Source organism: Bombyx mandarina, chromosome 11, assembly GCF_030267445.1.
Source record: "Bombyx mandarina strain Sakado chromosome 11, ASM3026744v2".
NCBI classification, from domain to species: Eukaryota; Metazoa; Arthropoda; class Insecta; order Lepidoptera; family Bombycidae; genus Bombyx; species Bombyx mandarina.
Genome location: NC_143218.1, coordinates 11,228,351 through 11,249,617, shown reverse-complemented (window position 1 = coordinate 11,249,617; position 21,267 = coordinate 11,228,351). Strand labels below are relative to the sequence as shown.

Sequence of the window (21,267 nt, the reverse complement as noted above, 5' to 3'; positions counted from 1 at the left end):
ATTCATTTCTCAACAAGATAATTATCTAAAGCATAGCTCTAAATTATGCAGAGGATATTTAGAAGAGGAAAAAGCACAAGGGGTATTAAAAACATGATTTGGCCTCCTTAGAGCCCGGATCTCAATCCCATTGAACTTTCGTGGGAAGAACTTGATAGGAACGTCCGTAATCGTGACTAATGCTCGCAAAAAGAAATGTGGAATGCTTTATGCGAAAATTGGAGCAATAGGTATATCATAAGACACCATCTACAAATTGATTGCCCATATGCTGAGACTTGTGAAAAGAGTCATAGAATGTAAACGATGATTTTTGATGAAAAACCAGTTTAGATAGCCTTTTTTAGCATGGACTTTTAATATTTCTTAACCCTTTTAAATCATATTGTTTCTCAATCAGTGTTCTATTAGATGATTCAACAGTTAAATTAAGCATTTAATATTTTATTGGAGTTTTATTTTATTTTCCGTTCCGTAGCCCCGGGGTCTCCATGTCTTACATTTCGGGAGACAGCGGGTTACATATCCGACCGTGGGTCAAATATGTAACTATGCAAACAGTGGCGGCTACGATAAAAGGATTATCATTTGGCGCCGCTTTGTTGAAGTAGCGTTCTCCGCTACTTTATGATGCTTACGCATCGCTTCTAAATTTAGAAGAATAGACAGAAAGGTAGAATCGTCGTGAAGGTCGACATTTCTTAAGTGACTTGCAGAGACGTTTTATGACTATTTACGGTTACTACTCAATACAAGGTGAGCTGTTAACCGTGCAGTCTGCGTATACTTATTCTGGCATAAGGAAGTTTGCGCAACCTTTTTAAATTTGAGATCGTACTTGACGTTCATGTGGTCTCACATGGCAGTATCATGACGGTCTAGAATAGCACTACATCTCTTCATTTGGGTGTCATAAAAATAGAGTAGGGGGGGCTTCATCGAAGAATAGGCAGCAGCGTTTTCAGAGTATTGTAGGAATTTGGAGCACCACACAATTTTACAGTTTAAGTTTACAATACGCCCTTCCACCAGGTAGGGCGTGTTCAGTTGGGTGTATACAATGCTTTTAAAAAAGCTACTGCATGCTGCGTTTGTAACAAATTTGTTGGGACTCGAGTAGAGATTATGTACCTATATAGTGGTTTTCACAGAACGGTGGATACTCAGTGGTTTAATATTCACGTCGCAATAGAACGCTTTTGTATTTCGAGCTTATTATTAAATTATGAATACTTACTCACTAGAAGTAATGTGTCTAGGGAGGCGAGGGTAATTTAATGAAAAAAATATATGTCTCTCCATTATATTAAATCAAATTATAATAATTACAATTTCAAATCAACAGTAAGATACGAAAGCAGCTCTTACATTTTTAAACGTTTCTCTTTGAAAAATAAAGTGATACTACCATACCTGTGCTCAAAAGAACAGTAAATTTAGTGTATCTACAAAACGCCTACCTACTGAAGGAGTTTTACATCGAAACATTTTTAAATTAGAGTTCATCTTGTGAAATAGAACACGTAACGAAAGAAACATAAGGCAAAGAACATCTAACTTGTACTATGTAAAATGTGTTTTTATTTGGGTTTAATCTATACTACCGACAGTAAAGTGTCAAGGCGGCAAGACTCAGATTTTGGCAAATTTCGTTTCATTACGTAACGTTACGTTACATTACGATTATTATTGAAGTAATCAATCTTAACACTTTGACTGCCATGTCGGTCACCAGTGCCCTACGTTCTGTTACTAAGCTTCTGGATTACCTAACTTTGCCTTCTTTTGTTTCTAATGTATATCTTTTAGGTCTCTTAGAAATAAATCCATTCTCAGTATCTTCGGATTCATCTTTCCCGGAGACTACTAGATATTCCGGTCTCTTAGAAGATCGAAGAGAGAAATCTACATAGTTACCACAGTGCGCCACGTAGAGCATCGGTGACCTACAGTCAACATGTTAATAAATAAAAACTTATATGAGGCCGTCAACGCAAAAGTGGCCTGAGCTTACCAGTTACCACAGTTAGTATGGCAATAATGAGGTTCGAATTTACCTTTAAGTACAATACTTCGTAGGCAAAAAATACGCGCTAAAATGATGTTTACAAACTCATCTGTTATGTATGGATTGAAACTACATAATTATATTTAAAACACAAGAGCCGATTTTGCGTGAAATTTAATAAGTTTTAAATAAATTGCAATACATAAGCACGAATATGAATTGTGGGTATGTACTCTTCATATTCATTTGTGGTACGGCAAAGGCTATTAATGAAAGTAATGAAAACTATAAAATTATTTAATTTTACCATTCACTTTCAGTTCGGAGCTCTTCTTAGTGCGTTATTTGACACTTTACGGTCGATCGTAATGTTATTTAAATTCTGTTGTATTAATGGATATAGTGCAAGTAACCTAAAAATAGTTACATCGTGCTTTGTCTTATACATTATCATTTAGCTTCAAACCCGATCGGAAGATGCAATACACGATATATTACTGGTAAAATACGCAGTGAATATTAATAACAGGTTTAGATATTATTGAAACTAATCACAGATAAAAAAGCACCCGCTTCGAATAATTCGCTAGATAACAGATGCGAGTTAAAATCATAATTTATAATCTAAGTAGATAGACTTTTGTATAATATATAAATTAATCTAGACAAATAACTTGGCACCAAACAGCACATCAAATATTAGGAATCATTTAACACATTCACACCTTATCTTTGGTCAAGACATATTATTGCGAAATAAAGCACAAAATTGCGCCAAAAACTAAATTTATCCGTAAAAAATACATTGTCGTAATAATTAACAACGTTAAGGCAATAAATTATATTGATGTTAAAGTGCTATTATGATAATTTACAACGATAAAGCTAAACTATCTATTTACAACAATAATTATTTTATTTACACGTAGATTTTTTATTGTAAAACATTTATAAAATCAACTACTCAAAAGGTTTCATAATAATGGTACAGAGAATTGCTACAATCAAATGATTTTTTAAATTAGCTGCGAAATTGATATTCTCAATTCAATTAAAATACAATTTAATATGATTATAATTTAAAAAGGAAATAAATCGACTTCAAGAGTGAAATTTATCGATAAGATTTAACAATTAGCCCATCTCGTGAGTATACCCTTGAAAAGAATAAAAATATTTTCAAAATCACGTAGGTCCACAAAAAATTCATACAACTGAGTTTCTGGTATCGGTTAAAAATATGTTAAATTAAACTGTTGTTATAATTATTTTATAACGTTAGAACTGGTATGGCACATTACTGTGAATATAATATTACCGGTGTTATTATTAACCAAATTTTGTATGCAGTTGAAACAGCGCCCCTAGCAGCAAACGTAGGCAAACGATCCCATTCCATAGAAATATGAGCTAACTTTTACGCTATCGAGAACGTTAAAAAACTCACACTAAGCACACAGAGTTTTGGATCTGTTGCAAACGCGTGCATCTATAATTTACATTTATAATAACAATGCATTATTTTAATTTGAGCCACTTAATTCCGTGCTGTTAACGATGTCAATGTGCTGGGGCGATACAAGCTATTACAGTGACCAAAAATTAGTTTTAGATATAAAAACAGTTATTATATTATCAGTCATTAGGGCATACGGATGCTTCTGGGCTATAAGGTAAGCCGGGAACGTATCTAAAAACCAAAACAAACGTGATTATTAGTCACGGATCGCGAGTTGTTAATCAGTAAGCATGGATTGCATGTCATTCTCGCATATTAATACGCTTTTTATTGATAAGGAGAAACGAAATACGTTGTCAGTATAACGTAAGTACCTACTAATTATGAAATTTCCAAATTTATTTTTTGTTGGAACGAAGTTCCTTATCGCGCGTTGTGAAAGGGGGCTAGACGGAAAAAATTCTTATGAAAAGTTGTCACGACACTTTTTAGATCCGTCATTCTGACCAATCAACGTGTAGGCGCTTATCGCGTGACATTGCTCGTATCCGATTGGTCCGCGTAATGAGTACAGTTTCTCGAGATAGCGTTTCAACAATAGTAATTTAGTTCATAGTATTGTTTTTTCTTCTTCATAATGCCGTAATTTATTATTATAACTTAAAAAAAAAAATTACAATTCCTTCACTAATTAATCGAAAGGAACTTCGTTCCACCCGGGTGTCCCTTGACACCTCTGAAGTTTTTTTTTGTAACTGCGGTTTTACTGTACCTTTACCTATAAGACTAGGTTATAAATATTTTTCTTCTAATTCCCCTAAAATTTGAAGCTTTTTTTACATACAAATGGCACTATAAGAGTACATCGGTTTAAATATATTTATAATATCCCACGCAACACTCGCATTCCAAAATCTGTTAATCGTTAGCAGAAAACATTTACTGTGAAATGGGGAACAAACAGCCCTTATTACTGCACAAGAATTATATTTTAAACGTAAAATTGTAATAATGGATGTATTGAATGTGTTCTGGAATTTAGATAAGTGAAGGGATACTTCATCAAGACCTAAAGGGTAGTTAAATATTAGGAATAAAATGTCTCGGTTTGAGTTATGTGTTGTGTTAACAAAACTTAAACAAATAAAATCAACTGGTCAGCTAAAGATCTAGGAGCTATAGAGCGCAGCGGTGACGTCACAGATCTCCCACAAATATTTTGCGAGCTTGAAACATTATACCCATTATTGTTCCACTGACAGAGTATTCAAAAGATTAATATAGGGCAAAGTAAGAAAAGCATCAATTTTTCACGATATTAAAATTATTTTTATATGCCGGGCAGGTAGCGTATTTGTTCGAAATGCTGGGCAATATTCATTATGAATCTAAGTCCATACACCGATAGAGTCCATGACAAAAAAAATGGGCGTTTCATTGAATGCAAACGGGGGTTTAAGATAGGGAAATCATTAAACATGTTTACCTAACCGGTCAAGCGGTCTTTGGATACAACAGTATCAACGGAGGCTGCCAAATGATAAAGAGCACGGGGTGATGATAAAATCGAAAAACAGAGAAGTGGTCCAAGACAACGAGCGAACATTGATTTTTAGTTATATGGATTAAATATGAAATCGAGTATTTTTTCAAAATAAATGTGCTGTAGGGCAATTAATCGGCGCTACAAAAAGGTGCTAACTGAATAATAGAGATGTAAATAGGACGGAAATCCGTGCTTTTGCGTAGTGCGTGTGCGTAGATGAATTTTTGTGGAGATTTATTTGTGAATTTGTATAAACCGAACAAAGTAAGAGAAAAGTTACAGTGTGTTTAGTGCGAGTTTTTTAACGCTCTCGATAGTGTAAAAGTTAACTGGATTTTGTATGCAGTTGGAACGTTTGCCTGCGTTTGCCGCTAGGGGCGCTGATCCAACTGCATACAAATTATAGTTCACTTTTACGCTATCGAGAGCGTTAAAAACTCTCACTAAGCACACTGATGACAGGAATATAAAAAGTCATAAAAGTTATGTATTATAAGCAAAATGATAACGATGACACGGGATTGATAAACATCACAAGAACGTTAATTTGGAGAAAACGCTTAAAATGGAGCATCTCATTTTACTGCTACTGTGGATGGATGCGATGTAATGCCAATACCTATTTCAAGTATAGACTTGGCGGTGTTTAGGTATTGAACGTTATTTAATTTATATTTTGAGATGTCTCACGCGACTACTGTGCTATTTTCATTGATTTTATTCTAGTAGGGCCGACGAGTTCGCCGTGGAAGTGGTGTCATGATTACGACTTTTTTTTTTAATATTCCCTAAACTTCATTAGTTACGCATCAAAAAGAGAAATAACTAATCCAATACAATTCAACTTAATTGCCACTGATCCCTTTGTACTAGTCATAGTTTGTATAGGCTTTTAACATAGTATTTTATGTACATCCCTTGTTTTAGCGATGTACAGTTTTCCCAAAAATTATTACAAAAAGGTATTATTGACTGTGACGTCAGACTAACGTTGGTAATTTCTGCGTCCATTTGTTCATTACGATTTGTGAACAACAGCACGCAACTCAAGTACCAAATAATATTTTAGTGCAAAAATTTATTTATATATAATATAATATATTATTGTAATAAAATATTTTAAAACATAATCTAGAACGTAATAAATTTTGTAAATAATTTTAAATAATTGGAACATTTATACCTATTTGATAACATTTATGTCAAAATGTTCACAAATTTAGTTCGGGTAGCACCTGACGCGTAATCTCAATTAATATTTCTTAATAACAATTATATAAAATGCGAATCTATCAAGGATCGGACTAAAAAATGCATTGATATTATATTATTAGGTATACAATCATTAAATTTGTTTGGTCAAATCAGTTATTACAAAGGTAAGTTATTCAAGTTATTACACACATTTATCAATAGATTAGTAAGCATTCAGTAAATACAGTCTCCGTTAACTTTTTGAATTCATCGTATCGCCAGTAACCAAACAGTGATATTTATCTTATACCTTTAAACGAGCAATTCTTGTATATAAATATATATATAATCTGAATTTCGGAAACGGCTCCCGATTTTCATAAAATTCAGTATACAGGGGATTTCGGGGGCGATAAATCGATCTAGCTACGATTTATTTTCAGAAAATGATGTTTTATTCGTGTTTTCAATAATCAACTCTTCCCGACATCTATTGGCGAATAATAATACTATTTTTCTTAATTGAGGGCAACTAACCGCATTGAAGACACAACAACATGGCGTTATCAAAAAAAAAAACCGAGTCATCATCTAGTTATATTATGAACACGTCAAGACTGAAATAAATCTAATAAAATATTTTTATTATTAGTTCGGGGCCTCGGCGCTGTTAATCCAAAATTCTCTATACATATTTATTTGCTGCAGTAGATGGACAGACGACGAAGCTATAGGCAAAGTCAGTTTTTTACGATATTGGAATATCGTAACGAATAAATTTGCAAAAACCTACTTTTGGATGAATTTTTTACATTATACAATGAAACCTTGTAATAATAATTATATTTACGAATACAAAAAACATTTAATAAAATTTAACATAAATGGAAATATACATCAGCTATAACTGATTCATTTCTTTGTAATATATAATATTAAATTATATTTTTCAATTCAATATCATTTAAATCAACAGCAACTGTTAAACATAACAAATATGCAGCTTCACGTTTGTATGTAATTATTGTTGACGTATGACTTTACAGTTCTGCGAATTAACATTCTTTATAAACAAGAAACATCCCCGTAAAATATAAAAGAACATTAAATTGATTGACATCTAATAGAATACAAATACATGGGTATATATTTTTTGCATAAAAAAAAAACATTAAATTATGAAGTAATAATCTCAAAAATGATATTTATACAGGTATAACGCAGGGTGCAATAATATTCACAGGCCAAATGTATTATTGTGAATTAAAGAAAAAAATGGACGGATTCCGTACATACTTAGTGGAAACTTTATATTTATAAAGACTTTAGAGGCATGGGCTTATAAGTCATTTATATAGATAGAAAGTATTGGAGAATATTAAAATAAAAAATATTCCTTCAGAGTGACTTCACACTTTGCCAACCAACGTTTGGATACAACATATCACCATGTTCCAATCCTCTGAATACTATTTTGCACTTTTAATTTAATTCAAATATGTATAAACTCTCTAATAAATAAAACCCTAGTAAAAAAATAATCTTAACTTTGCTATCAGCCACATTACAAAGTTATGGTACTGGCATCGAATATTGTATAATAATAATTATTGAACATATATATGCCTTTAGTATTTATTATTGCAACTTTTTGTCACACCTGTAAATTAATTATGAAACATAGCTTAAAAAATAACCAAGGTGAATTATTTAAATCCTATTGTAGTTTTTTCTAGGAAAATGTTCAATAAAATTAAAAATTGTCACCTAACAGCTGTTTCAGAATATATGTACAAATATTGCAGATTTTATAAGCACGAGCTTTATAAAGATTGTATTTATAATATTCAATCAAAGTAGAAGTCCAAAAACCCTGTCGTCACCTGTGAAATATAGTCGAACGAACCAACGAGTAGCTCGATGGCAAAACTGCGACCGACTTCTATAATTCGTTATACAAAATGAACAAACCTTCAAGAATCGTACAAACCGTACTGTATTTTTTTGCCTTTTAAAGACATAGTAAATGTAGCATGTGGTTTTTTTTTTCATTAAAAATCAAGTTTCTGTTTCATGTCTGAAACGTTACGCAGGTCGATTCGGTCGCTGGCGTCGGACCATGCTTCACGGACAGACTCGACAGATGCTCAAGTTCAAAGACGAAATAAATCAATACGTTTAAACTGAAAGGGACTTTATAGACCAGCGGAGTCGCTAACACAGTCCGTGCAACCGGCGCGCTGACGGAGAGGGACGCGCCGCCGCCAGCAGTCGGAGCAGCGGGCGGCCGCACAGCGACACCAGCCCGCTGCGAGACCACCGCGCGCCGCCCGCCTCCTCCACCTCCGCGATGCGGTTCAACGACCGCGACTCGCGGAGCCGACTCTCGTGCTTAGAGGTGCGGCGGCGCCGGCCCGTGCCCGCCCCGCTGCCCGCCCTGCCGTCCCCACCCGCGTCCCCGCCCCTCGCACCCCGCCCCCCTGCGGCTGACGTGCCGTCGCCGGCGGCCTGCGCTCCCGCCTCGGAGCCGCCGACCGCCCCGGCACCGGCCCCGGCTCCTCGCTCCTGACTGTCGCTGGAGTCGTCATGAGAATCTCGGCGAGCACCATCAAGTGCGACGTCGGCTCGTTCGGCAGCCCGCTTCTTTTTCTCGGAGTCGTCATCGGATAAGTCAGACGAGGAGCAAGAGCCGGCGCGAGGTCTTCGGCGGCGACACTCTATTCGGTTCCGGCGTGCGGGAGGTGGAGCCGGCGGCGGCACTCTCGGTGCCGGCGTTGCGATCCCGCCACCTTCATCATCCAAATTCACCTGAAAATTTGAAGGTTGATATACTTCCACTTCATGCAATATCTATTAGCAGGACCTTGAGTTCATTTACCCATCTAAAACCGATTTTTTTATAATCTTTAATTTATATGCTTGGTAGGTGTATCTATAATATAACTGCTCATCGAAGGTTTAACCATTATTATTAATATATTTCACTTAAGCCTATCCCTTGTTAAGTTCCAATTATTTGTTATGTTATGTCGTTTGTAATATAAATTAAAGCCAACTTCGGTCAGCTATTTAATCATTATTATTTTTTTCTTTTGTCAATGTCTTGACATTAATAATGAAACGGCAACAGTTCGTACTATAGTTTAAGATTTTGATAACCCATAAATTAGTGATATAATCTTTAGCAAACTACTGTGAATAATGATTTCTATGAAACTTTCTATGGACTAAAATAGGCTTCTTATTATAATAAAAACTTATAAAGCTCCGATAATTCTTTTCGAATATAGGTGTAAAATTGGGACACTTGGGATTGACATAATTGGGACACAAAATTGGTTGTAGTAATATCGTACCTTTGTGAGGTTATCCGCTAAGAGGGCGGGGCGGTGGGAGGGCTGCGCGGACGGCACGAGCCTGGCTGCGAGATGCAGACGTCCCTCGGAGCGAGAGCCGCGTCGCGTGTCTCCGTCCCGCGCACCGCAACCGCCCGGGACCGCGCTCTCCTCGTCATCATCTTCTTCTCTTACTATACTGCATTTTCTAGACCTCTATAATTTCAAATTTTAATTTAATTATAATTGCTACTGTACTTGTATTGACATATTTTGTAATTAGCAAACTAATTCGACTTATAGTAAGGTATTTTGTAAGGTCGCATGATCGTTGCCACTTTCCTTAATTGTCATGAATAAATGATATGTATGGTTTGAAAATTAGAACAACTCGATTTTTTTAAAGCTAAAGGTTTAAGTATATTGACCGGTGGGACGTCCTGCGGCGTCCGTGGCGTGCGCGGTGCGAGGGCGCGCGCGGGGGGCGCGAGCAGGGACTGCGGGGCGGCGCGCTGCACGCTCAGAGCCTCGGGACGACGCGGACCCTCTTGTCTGCGCAACGCTTCCGACCTGGAATACCAGATCGACTGTGAAGCATATGGTACTAACTTTTTTCTCACTTCTAAAAATATCGAATTAAAAATCTAGTTCTCACCTATTTGATTTCAACTTTCTTTCGGCGAGTAAAAAATAAGTTGCCGTTATATGATTGTACTCGTTTTTATCGAGAGCTTCCAATATTTCTTCTTTGGTGGCTATAGAGCCACTAACCATTCTTTGTATTATAGCTGAACGGTCCTCATCAGTTAATTGTTCTTTGGCAACGAGCGGCGTATCGAAGTCTTCTATGGTGACACCTTCACCTGCAGTGACCCAAGGATCTGTGGCGATTTCGGATAGGCACGCCCGTTTCTCTGGTTCTCTCACTAACATTCTTCCTATGAGTCTGGAATTATTTTTCTGTGTAATCTACACAAGGTTATATTTTTAAAACATTAAAACCTAATATTTGGATTTACACCTCCCTCCATATTCCTAATGTCAAAAATGAATGTCCATTTTACTTTGACGGAAGGGTGGATATTCCTAATGTCAAAAATGAATGCCCATTTTAGTTTGACGGAAAGGTGAAGTAAGACGTTTTTCAAATGTACATATTTGAGGTTTCAATCTCAAATCTCAAGGTGTCTATGGGCTCCAGCTATCCCGCTTGGCAGTTATCTCTCCAGCCTACACTAAACAACTTAAGCTATTTTAAGTTTATTTACCTTTTGCATGAATTTGAAATTTGTGAAGGAATTGTATATTTGCAATCCATTATCATTGTCAAAGTTTCACTATCATTGGCTTCCTGAAATGGAGCCTGTCCACATACTAACATGTAGAGAATGACGCCGAGAGACCAGACGTCCACAGCAGGAGCGTCATAAGAGTCACCCAACAATATTTCAGGAGCTGAATAAGCAAGTGAACCACAGGATGTCTCTAATTTCTGACCTGGACAAAATTTATTGCTAAAACCAAAGTCAGTCAATTTGACTAGTCCTAATTTTTCGAAAAAAACTACATTTTCAGGTTTGAGGTCTCGGTGAACAACATGTAATCTGAAAAACAAAAAATTTTAACTTTTTAAACTTTATACAAGATTACAAATATATTTGATTATATTATGTCAATATTTAAAAGCAATTTTAGCATGCCTTTAATTTTTTAATTATTTTGAATAGGAAAATAGCAGCTTTTGCTGATATGTGAATCAGTCTCATAGCTTAGGTATAGATTAATTAATAAATTTTCATAGATTTCATTATATTACTGCATCAGGCTAATGCCTAATGTCTCTTCGAAACGAAATCGAACTCAAATCCTTTAGTCTATCCTTTAGACTCTGACTAGTACTAAAGGATTTGAGTTCGATTTCGTGTCAGAGTTACTTATTTAAGACATTTGGTATGCTTGTTTCTGACTTTCATGTCTACCCAGTATTTACAACAGAGGATAAAATCCTAGCTTAAGGCCTCAGTATACAATATGTTTAACTCTAATACAGTTAAACCTAGTGGAAAATGAATACTAATGAAACCTTTAGGCAATTAAATGTAATCTGTCACTATTTATACTTCAGACCTAATACTAAGCAATGTAGGATGATACTCAAATTATATTTCGAATGATAAAACAAATCAATTATTTTATGTCTCAAGTTTTTTTTTTTTTTGCTTAGGTTGGTGAATTAGCTCACAGCACACCCGGTAAATTATGATTTGAGGTTTTGGTCTTTATTACACAATATTATTCTTTCATCTTGGAAAGCATTCATAAGCATGTGTTAAGTATGATTCTCATTAGAAGGTATAAAGGCGTCAGGAGAATTTACACAGACATAGAAAACCAAGTGTATGTTAATTTGTAACCTATGAAACAATTTTTTTATAAGTTTAAAATACAAACCTATGGCAATACGAGATTGCACGAACTATTTGTCTGAAATAATCACGTGCTAGAGATTCAGAAAGACCAGATTCGTGTCTCATGATATAGTCATATAAATCACCACCATCTCCCAATTCTAAAATTAAATATAGCTTAGTTTGTGTATCTATTACTTCATATAGGCGTACGACATTTGGATGTTGAACCAATTTCATACATCGAACCTGTAAAACAAAATCTGAAATTAATAAGTACTCCCTGTATTTGGAATAATTTGACAAAGACACAATACAATAAAATTGTTATCATAAATTCATGAATTTTATACTTTCTTTTTCATGTTAAAGACAGACTCTTTCTTGTTACTTAATGGGTCATCTATAAATTACCTCACACGTTAAAGGGGGTAGACATTGAGAAGAAAGAGGCTGGGGCATCAAAAGCTTTGTGACTTCACACAAAACGAGAAATTTATATGTGAATAAAAAACTTTAAAAATTTACTAATTTGACCTATAATTATTAATGCTTTAGCACCCTATGAATTTATCTCTCAGGCAACAACATCCAACCTCAAGAGCGGCTTTCTAATGCAAATGAGATAGAAAATTCACAAAAATTCTGAATGGTACGGGTTTAAATAAGTTTCAAGTCATCGCCGAGTGCTCTTAGAAAGGGATTTTATTAAAGATTATTTAATAAAAATAAGAACATCTTAAAAAGTTATTCTTTTGACAATTTTTAAATACAAACATAAAATAAATAAGTCCTAAAATTCGTGTGATCTAATTTATGGATGGCACCTAATGCACATGTGTGCTATATATTATGTGAATTCCTCACATGAGTGAATATGTGAATTTCCCACATACACTGAGTATATTTTTTATGACTGATAGAACTGTACTTTGGTAATAATAAAAAAAATTAAGTTAAAACAAATTGGCAAAAAGCAAGACTCAGAGACAAGGCTCAGTATATGAATGTATGCATGCAATCAGAAAATTGAAGATTGCATACTATTCTTTTTTTTTAAAAAACATTTAACTCATACTCAGAAAACCCCATTAAAATGTTTAAATCATTAAGATGATTTACATATTATAAAGGTTTCTAATTTAACCATTTAGCTGCGAATGAAATGTTTTGTGACTGTGAAATAAAAAACATTACCTCCTGAAATAAATGGGACTTTGATACATCATCCAATTTACTCTTGTCAATCACTTTCACTGCAACTTTTTCTCCAGTAAAGACATGCCTAGCTAGCTTTACAACAGCGAAATGTCCTGAACCAAGAGTGTCAAGTAAGTCATATAATCCTGCTATTTTTGTGTCATATGTGCCACTGGCTACACTAGTGCCATTGTTATTCACTGCCATTTCCTGAAAACATTTAGATAACTTATAAATATACACACAATACTTTTCATTTTAGCTGCATCTAGTCTCTAAATTAATAAAATATAACTTAAGTTTTAATTTAACTAATTTAAGTAAATTCATAAGGTTTTGAAGAAAGATTTTACACTAGAGACCCATTTTTTATACATTAACTATGTTATTTGATCATGCCTCATAATTATAGTTCTTCGGTATCCTTATTAATATAAATTTATTTGTATTTAACTGTTTCTAGCTATTCACACAGAATAAAATCTCAATTGTATCATGCACGAAGATAGTGCGCAATCTCTATCCTCCTCCTGCTTCAATCAATTTCTCATTGCTGAGTATCCTGATGAGCCCATCTGTGACTTTTTTTGTGATTTGTAGCAATTTATGTCGGTCAGCAGCACAGTGAAGTTCGTAGCTCAGTCCAGTATCCAGATGCTTGAGCTATTGGTCACACCATCTTTTTTGGCTCCAACCTCTGAATCGTCTTCCATCCACTTGACCCATCCTTATGAGTATCTCCAGGTTGTCAGAGGGTTTTCTTGCTATATGACCAAAATACTGCAGCACTCTATATAGGCATATGGTGGATAGCCTCTGGTCAACTTTTAGCTTGTTCAGGATGGAAGCGTTCGTCCAGAAAGCCCTCCAAGGGATGCGCAACATGCACCGCCAGCACCACACTTCAAACGCGTCTATGTATCATCTGTCACCCTTTTAAGGTCCAAGTCTCAGCAGCATCCAAAAAGATTAGGAAAACGAGTGTCTTAACACTTTGGACTTTCATCTTCTTGAGTATGTTCCAATCCCTCCATAATTTGTTTACCTGTCTTATTGCAGTTTTGGCCACCTTATAGTAAATTATAATTTTGTACAATACTATTGTACATTGACACATCTTGTTAAAATGTTATAACTTTATCTCTCTCCACATATACATAGAGATGGCAAAATAAGGGAATATTTACAGGATAAAAATGCTAAGGCCAAACATTGACAAATGGCATTATAATGTCAAGCTGTTTCGAGTGTTAATTTTATGATAATAATAGCTATTTATATAAAATAATATTAATAAAGTGAAATTTATTTTAAGTGCACAGTGAATTGTATTTCATTAAAAATTTAAATTAAATAATTAATTTAGTAATGTTGTTGGTTATTTAACTCTTACCATTATAAGTTTATGATTATGATAATTATTCTAATATAATGTTTAGATTTTAATAATAATTTTTATTTTAATTATCAATCACTTTTTTTAGTCTTTTTTTGACAAGATTTACTGGTTTTATAAAAAAATGCACTTTAATGTGTATATTTGGATATGTAATATGGCCAATGTATAAGATTTGCTTTTACATGACCTATTTTTGATTTATTCAATGATTGTTTAATGGAAAATTAAAACCAAAAACAAATTATTTATTATTTCATATCATTTAAAAATTAATTCACTGGTTATTTTATTATTTAAAAACATTCTCTAATTACCTGTAAATAAATATAAGTCTGAAAAATGTAAACCAATACTTAAAATTTATCAAATTGTTCCTTTTCACATATTATAAATTCTGTCCATTAATAGCAAACCCTTTGTAATGAATTTGGTGTGCCAATTTTTATCAAATTATATTATATTTATAAAATTACATCATACATCAACATAGTAAAGCGACATTTGCTAAAAAATTAAATTGATCTTTTAGAAATACAGCTTCGCCATTTCACAAACACTTTGCCATAGACTTTTTTATTTGATTCATGCATTCTAAGAGTAAAGGGAACCGTGCTTAAACAGTTAGAAAAATTGGAACCAAAACTGACGCTTGATCGATTTTGATAATGATTTGAATAATAAGAGATAAGTTAATACCTTAATATGGTGTTGGAAGAGGAATGAAATATTTATTCAATTACATATTAGGAATTTACAAAGAATTTATCAAAGTTTTTGGAAGATCGGGAAGATCCCGAAAAGCCACATTCAGTGCCTGTTTAATTTATAATTATAATAATAATAACCGTGGACCAGGGCCGAATTTAAAGGTCTAGAGGTTTCGGGGCAACAGAGGAAAAAATTGTTCGTTTGTTTGGAAGACAATTTGGGGCCAGGCCATTGGACATCGTTACTCATGAACGTCAGTAATGACGAGGCAGAGCTAAGCCGGTGTCTACCGCTGAGTTAACTGTTTAGTATTTGTGAATGTATATAAGTGTAGCAAAATGAAACGAAGTCGCTGGACATGCCTTTTCGGGTTCTTCCAAAAAGTTGACTGAAAAGTCTCAGTAAATAACCACCATTTTATTACGACTTCATTTCATCCCAGACGATGAGAACGAGATGTTTCATTTAATATACATAGTCCTAATTTGTTATATTTTCAAATTAATCAACTTCATCTCATTTTTCATACTTTAATAAAATATGTATTTGAAAATAAGCGACTTAACTTAAAGGTCTCGTACCCAGGCCGAGAAAACACCTGGTCGAGTTTTTTCCAGTGCACAAATGTGGAAAAATGAAACAAAGCTGCTGAAGGTAACTTCTCGGGATCCTCCAAAAAGTCTACTGAAAAAGTCTCAATAAATGACCACCATTTCACCGAGATTATATTTCATCCCATATCATCTCGTCTCATTTCATTTAATTTCATGCCAATTGATTAAGTTTCCTTCGTTTTTTATTATTCATAAACTGTAAATATGTAATTAATAGAGCGAGTTATAAAAATCTTATTACTTGACACTGGCTAATGCACAAACCGTGCGAGCAACAATAAAAAAAAAGTATATCAATGAGAGTATGAGAGTCAGTGTTTCCACAATGAGAGGAAATTCCGCATTTAAGGGGAAATTAGGGTCCATAGGGGAAGACATTAAAAGGGAAATTGCGGGAAATCATGGGCAAAACATAGGGGTTTCCGTAGAGGTAAAAGTGCAGCAGAAAACTGTATGTCTCTGGTTACAGATATTAAAAATTCTTTTCACAGCCATCCATACACAGCTTGCGCTTTCCTTGATAAAAGTGGCGCATTTGATAATGTCAATCCCTCTTTACTTATACAGATTCTTAGTGATATTGGTGTCTCTGGCAAAGTCTGTAAATGGATATTTCAAATTTTTATATGAACGGTTAATGTATGTCAAATATAACAATATCCTACATGGACCTAGATATGTTTATAAAGGCACAATGCAAGGTGCTATTTTAGTCGTCTTAGATTGTATTATAATGTCTTTTCAAACACAAAAGGACACGAAGAATGTTTTTATTTAAGACGAACACAAAATATACAAAGAAGGAGAAAGTAAGAAGAAATAGATAGTCCAAGCAACACAAGCGGTACACGAAAGAAAAAGCAAAAATTATAAAAGGCGTAGAACAGAAAGAATAACACGGGATGCGCACTCGCAAGTCAGATTTCGACTGGTGGCGGTGGATCGGTAAAAATGTGACGACCGGTTCGTCTATGCACCGATGTACTAGCGAAATATTAGCGCCGCCGCTATACTGCAGTTATTGCCCGACTTTGCTTGTGAATTAATTTTGTTTAGTGTAAATAATGTTTTGTATGATTGTGTGATAAATGAATGTTATAGCAACCCTAACGCCTGCCGCGTCGGCAGCCGTGTCTGATCGCGCGCCGCGACCAATGAGGGACTCTCGTTGTCGGCTCCCGGCGCGATTCAAAGAGTAGCGACCGAGTGGCTTTCCTTTTGGCAAGCCGCGCGTGCGCCTTTACTGGCGCCGACAGTTCACCCGCAACCACCGAAGCATACACACGAGAATACGTCCGCACTTCCGCACCTCGCTCGCTACCATTCCTTTTCGAACTTGTTTGTGGGACCCTCTGGAGTATTCATACCCAGTGCTCCAGCTGGACAACACAAAACTGGCGCCTCAACGTGGTAAGGAGGACAACACAAAACTGGCGCCTCAACGTGGTAAGGAAAATCTAGCGGTGAGTCGACGAATCGTACGGGTTTTGCCAATACAATTGTGAACTCATGGTCATGGTGAACACTCGAAGTGATAACCGTGCTAGCCGAAATCGCAGGGATGATGATGCAACGGACCCGTCGTCTGTCCGCGTCCCGCGATCGGTCTCCTCGAGCGCGTCCGCCGCCCAAGAAAATGGCGCCGGCGACGCCTCGCGCATAATCTACGAGTCCTTTCGAGAAGCATCTACGAGCGCGTCTCCCGCCTGCAAAATCGGCGCTGCTGACGCCTCGCGCTCCAATCACCACAACCGATCCGGCGACAGCCACGTGGCCCCCGCCGAAGCCACCTTCTCCAGCGAGCACGTGTCAACAATAGTAGAGGCACTACAGCGGAGCCAAACAGAGGTTTTGAAATCATTATTTGAAACGATACGGCACAACACATCAACACCAGTGCCCGCATCACATGCACACGCGAACTTCGCCCGATGTACCGCGCGCTTTAGTGGGACTGCAGGTGAGTCGCTTGATGCCTTCCTGGATGCGGCCGAGGCCTATCGCGACTGCTCTTACATCTCGGATGAGAACGCCGTCCGGGGATTGTCGATGCTGTTGTGCGGCGACGCTGCCGTCTGGTGGCTGGGTGTGAAGTCCTCCATATCTTCGTGGTGCGATGCCGTATCAGCCCTACGAGACGCTTTCGGTGATCGCAGACCTCCACACCGTATATACGCTCAACTATTCAAACGAGGTCAACAAAACAATGAAAGAACGGACCGTTTCATCGCTGCGACGCGCGCTCTTCTCGCGAAGCTACCTGCCGGCGACCTAAGCGAGAAAGTCCAGCTGGACATGATCTACGGACTCCTCAGCCGCCGCGTACGGGAGAGACTTCACCGCGACGAAGTAAGTTCATTCGACGTGCTCTTGCAAAGAGCGCGCCAAATTGAAGACGCGACGGACGAACTTCGTTACGAGCACGATCCCTCAAGACCGACGGGAGAATTAGCAAGAAAACCATACGAGTCGACGACCGGCACCGGACGCACCCGCCCTCCACCAGCAGTTGCAGCGCGCACGGCCGCGTGCGCTCCGAGCGGCGCCGCCCCCGGCCACGAGCCCGCGACGCAGCCGCTGCTTGTTCCCGGAACGCCGCGTGTATTTGACTCCGTCGAAAGGAAGCGACGCCCGAAATGTTCGTATTGCCATTTCTTCGGTCACGAGAAGAACCAGTGTCGTAAGTTAGATTCAAAACAAGGTGATCAATCTCATACTAACTTATTTAAAAATAAAACTCACTCGAAATCTAGTGAAAGTGAAATTAAAAGTGATCAGTCATTTTATTGTGTCGATTCAAAAGTGTGTTTTAAATTTGAAAACGACAAATCAGTAAAAGACCGTATTCTTAGTTCTAATTTAGTGCATGAAATTTGTATACCTATTTTGCGAAATAGTGATGCATGCACTGATACCTACAAACAGTATAAACAGCGGCGAATTCCACAAAATTATAATTTTGCTGCCCATAATTCAAATCGTTCGCGGTTTAAGGTTACTGATAACAGTGATAATGCCGATCGAGCTCGTATTGATCGCCCAGGTTCTTCTCGAGAAAAGAACCACAATATCACTGCATGCAACACGAAATGCATAACATGTAATCGATCGAGTGAAGATCGCAAAAATAATAATAGTCCGAGCGAAAACATTACTCATGTTAACCCTTCAGCCGCCACAACTGAAAATGTTAACTGTTTGGTTGCCGAACGTAAAAATGATAATTTGGATATGTTTCCTAGCGTCGACGGACATCCTTGCTGCAATGCCAATGCAAACTGGCAATGTCAAACATTAACCTGCGCGGTCGCAGAGGATTCAAATTTTGTTCTTCAAAGATGTCCGGGCGACAGTAATATTTGTATACCATTAGTTGAAAATTATTGTGATAAAAACGGGATAAGCCCGAATTTTCCGAAATATGGGAATAAGCGTGATGTAATGGGATTTGATTGTTTTTATGGTTGCGGCGGAGATGACGATCTTACGGGACCCCCTATTGGTCGTGACGTACGGCCGATTTTTAACATAAATATACTGGGTTTTGACGGCACCGCTTTAATAGACACAGCTGCAAAACACTGCATCGCGGGTCATACGCTATACGCTCTCCTCCAGCAGAACAACCATCCTCTCCGCGTTTCATCTCAACGAGTCAGACTTGCCGACGGTGTGGTGCGCATTATGGACGTTTTTACCACCACACTCGATGTACGCCTAGAGACGACAATTATTTCCACTCCATTCCTCATATTTCCTGAATCCACCAATAATGAAACGTTATTAGGAATAGATTTTATTACCGCAGCTGGAGTAATAATCGACTTCAAAAAGGAGGTTTGGTTCTTCAGTGATGATGCGATGGTAAAGTATAATCTGTGTTTCGAACCTAAATCGCGCAAAGTTTCCTGCGCCGCTACAGACATTCGTAGGGATGACCAAGGTACTCACCTTACGCCAGCTAAGCGGCAAGCGCTCGCTGACCTACTGGACAGGCACGCACACATCTTCAGAGCAGGGGGAGGTCCAACACCGTTTGCTGAGCATCGCATCGAAACAGGTGAGCATGCACCAATTTCAGTACCTCCTTACTGTTTGAATCCTTCGAAGAAACCGCCTGATATTATATTAGGGAAATACCATACCCAAGACCTTACCTGTTATCACGGTAACAAAGACTCCTTACCCAAACCTGTGATTCCTAAGAGGAAACGTGGACGCCCAGCTAAGGCTGTTGATGTCCTAGTCCAGGAGCGAGGGCGTTCTCCAGGACTAGAGGGGGAGTATATAGCAACCCTAACGCCTGCCACGTCGGCAGCCGTGTCTGATCGCGCGCCGCGACCAATGAGGGACTCTCGTTGTCGGCTCCCGGCGCGATTCAAAGAGTAGCGACCGAGTGGCTTTCCTTTTGGCAAGCCGCGCGTGCGCCTTTACTGGCGCCGACAGTTCACCCGCAACCACCGAAGCATACACACGAGAATACGTCCGCACCTCGCTCGCTACCATTCCTTTTCGAACTTGTTTGTGGGACCCTCTGGAGTATTCATACCCAGTGCTCCAGCTGGACAACACAAAAATGTGTTGATATAAAATAAACTATGTATGTGTTGTTGTGTAGTGTAATTATAATAAAATATTATAAAATAAATAAATACATGTGAGTCACCCACATCACTCCCCTCCGGAGACCGTGCCTATGGGCGATAGTAATCAGGAAAGTGTACTCTCCTCCCTGATCGTGTTGTCCTTACCGGTAGGTGTTGGCGTGGTGGAGTGGGTGGTGTATCTGGTGGAGATGTGTGGTTTGAGGTCGTGCCGGTGTCATTGCACAGTATATATGCCGGCTTAAGGCGATCTATACTTACCGTCACAGCTTTGTTTTTGACCAGAATTGAAAAATATTTATCGCCTCTTTTAAGCACTTTGTGTGGTCCTGTATAGGTAGGTTGAAGTGAGCCACGTAACAAGTCTTCTCGGAGGAATACTTGACTACAAGTGGCGAGGTCTTTAAAAACGAATGTTTTTTTGTGTCGAATGGTGTTGAGGAGGGACTGGGCGTATCTTCTCTGCAAAGGACCTCATACGAGCCAAGAAGTCGGTGACGTCAGTAGTGTGATGAGTGACATTGTGACCGAAGAATTCACCAAGTAGGCGAAGAGGTTCACCGTATACCAGCTCTGCCGATGACGTTTGGAGGTCTTCCTTGAAAGCAGTCCTAATACCGAGAAGGACGAGTGGCAAGGTCTCTGTCCGGTTTGCGTCTGCATGGCAAGGTCTCAGTCCAGTTTTCGTCTGCGTGGCAAGTTATGGCAGCTTTTAGCTGCCGGTGAAAACGTTCAACCAAACCTTTGCACTGTGGATGATATGCTGTTGTTCTACGGTGATCAAAGCCGATG

The 21,267-nt window shown here is 37.6% G+C and overlaps 2 protein-coding genes across 2 annotated transcripts; one reads left to right on the top strand and one right to left on the bottom strand.

Moving 5' to 3' along the window:
• Positions 1–1,291: 1,291 nt before the first annotated feature.
• On the bottom strand, positions 1,292–15,125 carry Snrk (SNF related kinase). The gene is made up of 8 exons (XM_028186004.2): positions 14,864–15,125; positions 13,148–13,360; positions 11,994–12,199; positions 10,811–11,146; positions 10,198–10,488; positions 9,971–10,112; positions 9,564–9,758; positions 1,292–9,015 (listed from the first exon to the last, which is right to left on the bottom strand). The coding sequence occupies exons 2-8, from the start codon at positions 13,355–13,357 to the stop codon at positions 8,422–8,424; spliced, it is 1,974 nt and encodes a 657-aa protein (XP_028041805.1). The 5' UTR covers positions 13,358–13,360; positions 14,864–15,125; the 3' UTR covers positions 1,292–8,421.
• A 2,051-nt stretch (positions 15,126–17,176) lies between these two features.
• Positions 17,177–20,456, top strand: LOC114248595 (uncharacterized). Its single transcript, XM_028181877.2, has one exon. The coding sequence runs from the start codon at positions 17,381–17,383 to the stop codon at positions 20,258–20,260; it is 2,880 nt and encodes a 959-aa protein (XP_028037678.2). The 5' UTR covers positions 17,177–17,380; the 3' UTR covers positions 20,261–20,456.
• The last annotated feature ends 811 nt before the right edge of the window (positions 20,457–21,267 follow it).

Excerpts from the sequence above, each read along its gene's own strand:
- Snrk (XM_028186004.2), bottom strand. The coding sequence starts at position 13,357 with ATGGCAGTGAATAACAATGGCACTAGTGTAGCCAGTGGCACATATGAC. Across the intron at positions 12,200-13,147 it reads AGTCCCATTTATTTCAGGAG|GTTCGATGTATGAAATTGGT; the intron begins GTAATGTTTTTT and ends TTTGTTTTACAG. Across the intron at positions 9,016-9,563 it reads TAGCGGATAACCTCACAAAG|GTGAATTTGGATGATGAAGG; the intron begins GTACGATATTAC and ends TCAAATTTTCAG.
- LOC114248595 (XM_028181877.2), top strand. The coding sequence starts at position 17,381 with ATGGTCATGGTGAACACTCGAAGTGATAACCGTGCTAGCCGAAATCGC.